The sequence below is a fragment of the Cetorhinus maximus genome, chromosome 1 (assembly GCF_964194155.1).
Source record: "Cetorhinus maximus chromosome 1, sCetMax3.hap1.1, whole genome shotgun sequence".
NCBI lineage: Eukaryota > Metazoa > Chordata > Chondrichthyes > Lamniformes > Cetorhinidae > Cetorhinus > Cetorhinus maximus.
Genome location: NC_135879.1, coordinates 88,171,297 through 88,182,750, shown reverse-complemented (window position 1 = coordinate 88,182,750; position 11,454 = coordinate 88,171,297). Strand labels below are relative to the sequence as shown.

Sequence of the window (11,454 nt, the reverse complement as noted above, 5' to 3'; positions counted from 1 at the left end):
CTTTGATACTTGGCTGGACTATGCTCAGGTAGGCTTACTGCACTAACTACTATCCTGCTGGTGGGACAAGGCATACCCAGAGATGGTGGTGTTTGGGACGTTATCTGTAAGGTATGATTCCATGAGGATGGCTATGTCTCATCTTGTCTAGTCTGTGAGCCAGCTCTCCCACTTTTGGCACTAGCCCCTAGAGGAGGGGGAACAGGGTAGAGATTCCTTTTTTTTGTGACAGCTGAGTGTCAGGGGGGCATGTAAGAGACAACCACATTGCATATGTAGGCCAGACAGATTTCCTTGGGTTTTTATAACAGTCAACAGTGGTTTCATGATTATTAGACCTCTAATTCCAGATTTTTTATTGCCATCTGCCGTGGCGGGCTTCGAACATTACTCGTCCAGTGACAATACCACTACATAAACAGAGCATTACGTGTCCAGTGACAATACCACTACACCATTGCCTCCCCCCTTTAATACAAGTGGAAATTCAGAGAGGAACAGGTGCTGGTTTTTACCTCCAATAATTGTCATTGTCTCTGTAACAGGTAAATATTTAATTTAAAAACAAAAAACTACTGCGGATGCTGGAAATCCAAAACAAAAACAGAATTACCTGGAAAAACTCAGCAGGTCTGGCAGCATCGGCGGAGAAGAAAAGAGTTGACGTTATTTAATTTACTCTATTTAATTTAATTTACTCTAATTTAATTAATATTTAATTTACTCTACCTATGACTTCAACTAGATCAAGTAAAAAACTAATGATTGAACGCATAGACTAATTAATTAAATAAATAAAGCAACGCTATGTAAGGGTGGAAACGTTATGTAAGGGTGGAAACGTTATGTAAGCTGTCACCAAAAAGAAGGAAACTCTCCCCTGTTCCTCTGGGGACTAGTGCAGGTGACATGCTGCAACTGTAGCCTGTGGGAGTTCGTGGAGAGCATTGCGACCATATCTGCAGTCTGCAATCCTGAGGAATTGCAGCTAAGATTTATCAAGCTGGAGTGCGATGTGTAAACATTGCAGGGCATCAAGGAGGGGGCAAGTTCTCTGGACACTGATCCTTAGGTTAACTGGTGATATAACCCACAATGATTGACACTTGTACCTTGAGACTGATTCGGCTTCTTGGGTCTATTTCTGACTCTTATTTCATGTTATCACAATGAGGTGACAGACAAATTGAGATCTCTTTTATCTTTTATAAACCTGGTAAAGTTTGGTCTCCCATACTCTCGTGGTAAACAAACATACCTTCTTGATGCGTGAAGCAACAAACAAAAAGAAAATGAGTATTTTGACATTAATGCTTTACATACCGCGTTTAAACATTCACATGGAACAGTCTGTTTACAAAGCCACCCTTTCCCGCACAATCTTTCCTCAGCCCTGTTGCAAATTAACTGGGTTCATCGTGATTTCCGGGGCCCTTTTTTAAAAAAAAAATAAAAAAAATTTAATTTAGTAAAAGAGACCTTTATTGCGGAGCTGGTGCTTAAAACTTTCTTGAAGGCTCCGCTTTGTGGGGAGAGTGTTTGAGTAAATCGCTGGACCAATCAGAGCGCTGGCGTCCGCAGGGCATCCCAGCGCTAACATGGCAGCCGAGGCGGGGAGGAGAGCAACTTCTCAGAGGCCACCTCTGGACTGAGGGCTTCCCGCTCGGTGAGCGGCCTCGGGCCGCCCGGGAAAATGCTCGGTATGTATGTACCCGATCGATTCTCCTTGAAGCCGTCCAAAGTGCAAGAAGGTATCGGGCTCTACACTGCCAGACGAGTAAAAAAGGTTCGTTTTTGTGTTTCTTTTTTTTTAAAGTTTTGCCTTCCGTAGCACGAAAAAGGAAATAATGCCCCTTGTCAAGATTTCCGTCTGCCTTTCCTTTTTGGAAGATTTGATAACTTTTATTGGACACGGACTGGCTGGTTGCTGTTTCGAACTGCTCGCCTGAGTGCCACGTATTGAGCTCAGGGCTCTCACTCCCACAAAGCTCAGCCTGCTGGGGATCTCACACACACACATAACTCTGTCCACATCCACTTCTGCCACAAACGCTTTTCTGCTCGAAAGTTTAAATTCTGTTACTGAACAATCAAAAAATATCCCCCACCCCAAACATCTAGATGTTGTCAGATGTCTGGTAACGGGTACAGTCTTGAAATGTCGCAGTCCTGTCTTTCCACGTTACTGATGCTGACTGGGCTCCCCTCTGTTTCCAACATTTTATGCTTTTATTTCAGATTTCCAGCACTTTCCTTTTTAATTTTATTTTGAAATAGTTCATTATAATGAACTGAAATCTCAGATGTTGAAAGATCAAACTACTCATAGATATTAGTCAACTCACTGCACCCTTTGCTGAAACTTTTTGGATCAGATGCCTCTTATTCACTTACCTGTGTGAGACAGTTCAGCTCATTCAATAAATGGCCGGGATCAAACAAGCTCATTTCAGCTGTGCTGCTGTAGATTTCTGTTAGCTTGCTGGGATCAGGTAACTCCTGTCACCTCAAGACCTTCTGGTCTCATTGAACCTGGAAATTCTTGCAAGTAAAAATGCTTTAGCTGGTCAAAATTGTGTGTGGTGGTTAAGAAACTGAGAGTTTGAGAACCAGTACCCTTCACAGTCTCTTAATGCCCCATGCAAGTTTTCTGATCTGGTTGCTTGCCGATGGTTCCGTGTGAAAGCTTAATTACATTTAATTCTCAGTTAAGTATTGGGAAAACTGATGCCATTGCTTTTGGTTCCTGCTCCAAACCCCATTCCCTAGCTACTGACTGTTTCCATCTGCCTGACAACAGTCTTGGATTAAATGTTGAAGGGTCATGTGAACTCGAAACGTCGACTCTTTTCTTCTCCACCGATGCTGCCAGACCTGCCGAGTTTTTCCAGGTAATTCTGTTTTTGTTTTGGATTAAATGAGTCTGTTTGCAACCTTGGTGTTACATTCAACCCCAAGATGTGCTTATGCCTCATTTGCGCCATCGCCAAGACTCTCTATTTCCATCTCCTATAACTGTGCCTGACTCCACCCCTCTCTCATCCCTTGGCTGAAACCCTCATTCATGCCTTTGTTATCTCTAGGCTTGACTATTCCAACACATGCCTGGCTGGTCTCCCACATTCTACCTCTGCAAACTTTGTCTTCCAAATCTCTGCCCATGTCCTAACTCTCACTGAGCCTTGTTTCCCTATCACCCCTGTGCTCACTGACCTACATTGTCGAGCAATATTTTGATCTTAAAATGCTCATCCTTGTTTTCAAATCCCTCCATGTGTACACCCCTCTTTATCACTGTAATCTCTGTAATTGTATATAAACTGTTAGGGGCAAGCCTGCAAATTTCTTGAATTCTTGCACCTCATTTTGTCGTTTGCCAGTCTTGCCTATTTAATGGGCATTGGAAGGCAGCCAAGTTCTCAACTCCATACTTTTCTTTCTTAATGCAATTCAATTGGAAGCTATGAGAATTGCTTTTGGTTTATTTCTCTCTCACCAGATTTAATGGAAGAACAAATGTGCATTTGTGTAGTGGCTTTTACATCTTCAGGGCAGCTGAGAGTGGTTCGTGGTCAAATAAACTTTTGAAGTGTTCTCACTTGTTTTTTAGGCAAAACATTGTGGCCAATTTGCAGAGTGCGGTTGAGAGAAATGACCAGATAATTTGTTTTGCTGTTAATGAGGGGGAACGTGAGGAAAACACCCTACTCTGTAGCAAATTGCTTCAAAGAGATCTACAGCTAATTAGCACCAATGTGGCCTCTGCTCCTTTCAGGCTGCCACAGAAGATATTTCCACCACCTGCCTATTTCCTGTGCACAGAACAGGTCTTTGTTGCATTGTTCTGCAGGGCCAACCGTTCCATCTCTTCTCACTGAACAGTAATGGAAGCATGGTAGGGCTGCCCAATTTTATGACACCACTGGATTTTCCAAGGTACAGAGTTGCTAATGGTAGCCAATTGGCCATTCAGACCCCAAAGGCACAGTGTAGTGGCTTCTATGGACAAAAAGAGTTTCTGCTTCACCTTGATGTAGCTGGTCACTAAGCATTAATATTTTACTATGCAGGTCAAGTGTCCAGTTTCCAGGCAGCATTTCATGCTATGATGCTTTCATTTTAAGATCATTGTATATGCAAGGCTTAATTGAAGGCAAAGAGCTATTGGAAGGATGGTTCCTTGGAGATCAAGGCTGCTGCTTTAGCCCTGGTTAATGAGATTGCTGATCAACATCCAGCATGTGGGTGACAGTGTTCATGGCAGTCACATTGCAGAAACAAAGCTCAGCAACAAGGCCTGGACAGCAACCAGAATCATACCTGGAATGAAAGAGGTTTTAGGTATGAAGAGGGATAAGAAAAACTGCACTTATTTCTATTGGAACATAGAAGGTTAAGAGGAGCTCAGATAAAGGTAGTCAAAATTTTGAGGGGTTTTCTTAACAATGAGGAGCAAACTATTTCTATTGATCAATGAGTTATCAACTAGATGACACTAAATCCAATTTAAAAAATGGAGGGAGAGATTAGGAGAATTTTTTTTACACCAGGTTTTAATGGCCTTGAGTATTGTGTCAGAAACAGTGATAGAAGCTGTGTAAGTATTGAAAAATAAAAATTTGGGGGGGTATATCGACAAATGGTAAGGGGGTTGAATTCAGTGCATAGTTATTTTGGAGCCAGCGCATACATGTTGGACTGAATCGTCATCTTGTGTTTTAAAATTCTATGATCCTACCTTGAAGCAGTACTTCATATATAGTACAATTGCACCAGGGCCTCCAAGACTCAGCTACATAATTTTGCTCTACCAAAAAACTTTAACCATGGAGGTGGAGGAAATGTCATGATGAGGGCTAAAAATAGATGTGGATACTGACTGAAAAAATGTCTGTAGAAACCCCAGCCCAGCCAAGATAATTGGTGTGCCAGTTACTCATCCGAGACATTCAGCTAAGTGCCTTTAAGGATCCTGTGCTGCAGAGAAAGTGTGCTTTTGCATTGCCATCCTTTGCGCTCCCTTAACTAACTGGCTATAATCCCTTGTGTTTCTATTTATTCTACATTATCAGAAAGAGACACAAAGCTCAAGTGCTGTGCAAACAATTCATTCCCTGACTTTGTATCTTGAGTCAGTGATGTTAATATATTTCCCTATGGTGCTTAGGTGCTAATAAAGGTGTTTCCCCTTTGCTGCTTGTGTATTACGTGTCCCTTCTAAGTTAGACCTCAGTCAGAGGTGCAAGTGTGAGAAGCAATTTGGGATTCAATTGCTTTGTACCTACCTGTGATAGTTCCTGAGATGACCCTGCAAATGCTGCTGTGTCTAGCCTTGAGAGACAGCAGCCTCATCTGTACTGGAATGATAATAACAAAAAGCTAAAAGCTACTGCGGATGCTGGAATTCCAAAACAAAATAAAAACAGAATTACCTGGAAAAACTCAGCAAGTCTGGCAGCATCGGCGGAGAAGAAATCAGTCAACGTTTCGAGCCCTCATGGCCCTTCAGCAGAACTGAAGCATAGTTTCAACAAGGGAGAAATATAAATTGGTTTAAGGTGGGTGGGGGGGAAGAGACACATTGAGGGTGTGGTGTGAGCAGATAATCAAAAGATGTCAGAGACAAAAGGGTCAAAGAGGTGTTGAAGGTAGTGGTCTTTGTCTGAGAAAAGTGCTAATTAAGAATGCAAGACAGGATATTCAAAGTACAGCTCTAGTGGGGTTGGGGTGGAAAGACTAAAGGTTTTAGTTTTAGATTTAAAAATAATGGAAATAGGACACCCTGGTCCACTCCTCCATCACCCCCTACTCCTCAACCCCCACTTATGGCACCTCCCCATGCCCACGCAGAAGATGCAACACCTGCCCCTTCACTTCCTCTCTCCTCACCGTCCAAGGGCCCAAACACTCCTTTCAAGTGAAGCAGCATTTCACTTGCATTTCCCCTAACTTAGTCTACTGCATTCGTTGCTCCCAATGCGGTCTCCTCTACATTGGAGAGACCAAACGCAAACTGGGCGACCGTTTTGCGGAACACCTGCGGTCTGTCCGCAAGAAAGACCCAAACCTCCCTGTCGCTTGCCATTTTAACACTCCACCCTGTTCTCTTGCCCACATGTCTGTCCTTGGCTTGCTGCATTGTTCCAGTGAAGCCCAACGCAAACTGGAGGAACAGCACCTCATCTTCCGACTAGGCACTTTACAGCCTTCTGGGCTGAATATTGAATTCAACAACTTTAGATCTTAAACTCCCCCTCCCCCCATCCCCACCCCGTTTCTTTTCCCCCCCCACCCGCCTTTTTTTCAATAATTTATATAGATTCTTCTTTCCCCACCTATTTCCATTATTTTTAAATCTAAAACTAAAACCTTTAGTCTTTCCACCCCACCCCCACTAGAGCTGTACTTTGAATATCCTGTCTTGCATTCTTAATTAGCACTTTTCTCAGACAAAGACCACCACCTTCAACACCTCTTTGACCCTTTTGTCTCTGACATCTTTTGATTATCTGCTCACACCACACCCTCAATGTGTCTCTTCCCCCCCACCCACCTTAAACCAATTTATATTTCTCCCTTGTTGAAACTATGCTTCAGTTCTGCTGAAGGGCCATGAGGGCTCGAAACGTTGACTGATTTCTTCTCCACCGATGCTGCCAGACTTGCTGAGTTTTTCCAGGTAATTCTGGCATGATAATAGTTGATTGTGGTTACAGTCAAAGAGTCATGGGGGTCTACAGCACAGAAAAAGGCCCTTCGGCCCGTTGTGTCTGCTGGTCAAACAAGTACTGAACTATTATAATCCCATTCTCCAGCACTAGGCCCATAGCCTTGTATGCCATGGCATCGCAAGTGCACATCCAAATACTTCTTTAATGTTGTGAGGGTTTCTGTCTCTACTACCCTTTCAGGCAGTGAGTTCCAGATTCCCACCACCCTCTGGGTGAAAAAATTCTTCCTCACATCCCCTCTAAACCTCTTACCTTAAATCTATGCCCTCTGGTTATTGATCCCCCACCAAGGGGAAAAGTTCCTTCCTATCTACCCTATCTATGCCCCTCATAATTTTATACACCTCAATCATGCCCTCCCTCAATCTCCTCTGCTCCAGGGAAAATAACCCCAGTCTATCCAATCTTTCCTCATAACTAAAACTCTCCAGCCCAGGCAACATCCTGGTAAATCTCCTCTGCACTCTCTCTAGTGCAATCACATCCTTCCTCTAATGTGGATTCCAGAACTGCACACAATATTCTAGCTGTGGCCTAACCAGCGTTTTATACAGTTCCAGCATAACTTCCCTGCTCTTTGTATTCTATGCCTCTGCAAATAAAGGCAAGTATCCCATATGCCTTCTTAACCACCTTATCTACCTGCTCCGCTACCTTAAGGGACCGGTGGACATGCACACCAAGGTCCCCCTGACTCTCGGTACTTCCCAGGGTCCCACCATTCATTGTGTATTCCCGCGCCTTGTTTGTCCTGCCCAAGTACATCACCTCACACTTATCCGGATTAAATTACATTTGCCACTGATCAGCCCATCTGACCAGCCCATCTATACTCTCCTGTAATCTAAGGCTATCCTTCTCACTATTTACCACCCCACCAATTTTCGTGTCATCTGCGAACTTACTGATCAACCCTCCTACATTCAAGTCTAAATCGTTTATATATACGACAAACAGCAAGGGACCCAACAGCGATCCCTGTGGAACCCCACTGGACACAGGCATCCAGTCACAAAAACACCCCTCAACCATCACCCTCTGCTTCCTGCCACTCAGCCAATTCTGGATCCAATTTGGCAAATTGACTTGGATCCCATGGGCTCTTACCTTCGTTATCAGTCTCCCATGCGGGACTTTATCAAAAGCCTTGCTGAAGTCCAAGTAGACTACGTCAAATGCATTGCCCTCATCTACTCACCTGGTCACCTCTTTGAAAAATTCACTCAAATTGGTCAGACATGATCTCCCCTTAACAAAACCCTGCTGACTGTCCTTGGTTAATCCCTGCCTCTCCAAGTGTAGATTAATTCTGTCCCTCAGAATTGCTTCGAATAGTTTCCCCACCACTGAGGTTAGACTGACTGGCCTGTAGTTCCCTGGTTTATCCTTTCCTCCCTTCTTGAATAACGGTACCACATTGGCTGTCCTCCAGTCCTCTGGCACCTCTCCAGTGGCCAGAGAGGTATTGAAAATTATTGTCAGTGCCCCTGCTATCCCCTCCCTTGCCTCACTGAACAGCCTGGGATATATTTCATCCAGGCCTGGAGATTTATCTACTTTTAAGCCTGCCAGACCACTTAGAACCTCCTCCCTTTCTATGCTAATTTCTTTAGTAATATCACAGTCTTTCAGCCTGATTTCCATACCCACGTCATCCCTCTCATTTGTGAACACCGACACAAAGTATTCATTTTGAACCCTACCTACGTCTTCCGGCTCCACACACAAATTACCACTCTGGCCCTTAATGGGCCCTACTCTTTCCTGAGTTATCCTTTTACTCTTAATGTATTTGTAAAATAATTTGGATTTTCATTTATTTTACCTGCCAATGTTTTTTCATGCACCCTTTTTGTTCTCCTAATTTCTTTTTAAAGTTTCCCCCCTACACATTCTATACTCCTCTAGGGCTTCCTCTGTTTTGAGCCCTCGGTATTTGCCATAAGCCTCCCTATTTCCCTTTATCCAACTGTGTATATCTCTCGGCATCCAGCGTTCCCTGGATTTGTTAGTCCTGCCCTTTGTCTTTACTGGAATATGTTGGCCCTGTACTCTCCCTATTTCCTCCTTGAATGAGTCCCACTGCTCTGATGCAGATTTACCTAAAAGTAGCTGCTCCCAGTCCACTCTGGTCAAATTATATCTGATCTTATTAAAATCGGCCTCCCCCCAATTTCGAACTCTGACTTCAGGCCCATCCTTGTCCTTTTCCACAACAACCTTGACTCTAATGGCGTTATGATCACTATCTGCAAAATGCTCCCCCACTGATACCTCTACCGCTTGCCCAGTTTCATTCCCTAAAATTAAGTTCCAGGACTGCCCCGTCTCTTGTAGGACCTTCTATATACTGGCTTGAAAAGGTCTCCTGGATGCATTTTAAGAATTCCGCTCCCTCTAAACCTATCACAGTATGACTAACCCAGTTAATGTTGGGGAAGTTGAAATCCCCCACTATTACTACCCTAATGTTTTTACACTTCTCTGAAATTTGCCTACATATCTGCTCTCCTATTTCTCTCTGACTGTTTGGGAGCCTATAGTACACTCCCAGCAATTGTGATTGCTCCTTTTTTGTTTTTAAGTCCTACCCATATGGCTTCATTTGAGGAGTCTTCTAAGATGTAACCCCTCTTTACTGCTGTAATTAATTCCTTGATCAATATTGTGATAGCCTCTCTGCTTTTACCTCCTTCCCTGTCTCGCCTGATGACCCTATATCCTGGAATATTAAGCTGCCAATCTTGCCCTCTCTCAACCATGTCTCTTGACAGCGATGACAACATACTTCCATGTGTTAATTTGTGCCCTCAACTCACCTGTCTCATTCATCCTTGCATTAAAATAAATACCATCCAACCTTGCCAAACTCCCTTGTGCCTTAACTGGCCTATAATTTCTACACCTTCGAGGCTCACTTGCTCTCTCTTCTAATTTTGGCTGTGCATCTCCCCCTGTTGAACCTCCTCGCTGGATCCCATCCCCCTGCCAAGTTAGTTTAAACCCTCCCCACTAGCACTAGCAAACCTCCCCGCAAGGGTGTTGGTCCCATTCTGGTTCAGGTGTGCAGCCTTGTCCACCTTGTACAGGTTGCACTGCCCCCCGAACCGATCCCAATCTCCCAGAAATCTAAAGTCCTCCCTCCTGCACCATCTCTCCAGCAATGCATTAATCTGGACTAACCTCCTATTTCTATACTCACTAACGCGTGGCATTGGAAGTAATCCAGAGATTATTACCTTTGAGGTCCTGATTTTTAATCTGTTTCCTGGCTCCCTAAATTCTGCTTGCAGGACCTCATCCCTCTTTCTATCTCTGTCGATGGTACCAATGTGTACCACGATCTGCCTGTTTGCTCTTTCCCTTTAGAATGTCCTGTAGCCGTTTAGTGACATTCTTGACCCTGGCGCCAGGGAGGCAACATTCCATCCTGGAGTCACGTCTACGGCCACAGAAGCGCCTGTCTGTTCCCCTTACTATCGAGTCTCCTACCACCAGTGCAGCTGAACCACTCACAGTGCCATAACCGTGTCTCCACTCCCCAAAGGAACCATCAATCTCACCGTTTTCCAAGACAGAAAAGCAGTTCTCAAGCGAGATGCACCCTGGGGATTTCCTGACTACCTGCCTGACACCTTTCTTCTGACTGATGGTCACCCATTCCCGCTCTGTCTGCACTTCTATAAGCTGTGGGGGTGACCACGTCTAAAAACGTGCTATCCACGAAACTCTCAGCCTCGCGGATGCACCTCAGTGCCTCCAGCTGCCGCTCAAGCTCCGAAACCCGGAGCTCAAGTAGCTGCAGCTGGTGACACTTCCTTCGCACATGGTTGGTCAGAGCTTAAGGAGCGTCTAGGACTTCCCACATGTTGCAGACGGTACATAACACGGGACTGAGCTGCCTTGCCATGCCTCTAGTTGAAAAAAAAACACCTTAAGTTAAAAACAGTAAAAAAAAAAGTTAAATTATTTATGTACTTTGAGTAAAAACTAGACGCTTACCTTTCTTTAGCTTAATCTGTTTTAAACTGGAGAAAAACACTTACCCACTACTCACCAATCGGCTCTCACCTTTGTGTTGACGTCGCTTTTTGAAGTTTTCTCGCACTCACACTGGTTCTGAACTCTCCGCTGCTCTCTCGCGCTGTCTTGTGATGTCACTCTTGTTATTTTCAACAAGAACTGACTGCAGGACATGCTTCCCAGACATCTTCGCCGCGATGCTGACTGCAGGACAATCTTCCCAGACTCTGGTATTAGATACTATACTGTACTCAGTACCAGATATGGTATGACCTGACCTGGGAGTTGAAGGTCAGATAGCACATGTTGGAGCCTGTCTTGTTGATAGGATTCAGTTACTGCAGGTATATGTTCATGTTAGGGAAATGTGCTATCAATAAAGTGAGCTTAGCTACAATGTTGACTGCCTGTGTGCATTACTGAAAAAAGAAGACATGGTGTCAGAAGTAAACTAAATGCAACAATGGAGGTTCTGAAACCACCGACAGAGCTCAGCTTGGAGGGAAATCTTGCCAAAAACTGGAGGAGGTTCTGGCAGCGATTCGAGCTGCACCTCACAGAGACGGGCAGTGATTAAAAAAAGACCCTCGGGTACACTCTTCCATCTTTCTTCACGTAGCAGGTGAAGCAGCCCTAGAAGTCGAAAACACATTCACGTTTGACAGTGGTGAGAAACAAAACAACTTGAAAGAATTGGAAA

General features: G+C 44.2%; 1 protein-coding gene across 4 annotated transcripts in view; it reads left to right on the top strand.

The window, feature by feature from the left end:
- The first annotated feature begins 1,562 nt into the window (after nt 1-1,562).
- prdm5 (PR domain containing 5) overlaps nt 1,563-11,454 on the top strand; it is a 368,385-nt gene continuing 358,493 nt past the window's right edge. For 2 of the 4 annotated variants that reach the window (XM_078543346.1, XM_078543337.1), the window contains exon 1: nt 1,564-1,786. In XM_078543346.1, the coding sequence (XP_078399472.1) occupies nt 1,694-1,786 (93 nt within the window). In that variant the 5' untranslated portion in view covers nt 1,564-1,693. Of the gene's footprint in view, nt 1,787-11,454 lie in introns of all 4 variants that reach the window. The other 2 variants (XM_078543358.1, XM_078543367.1) reach the window with 2 other exon arrangements.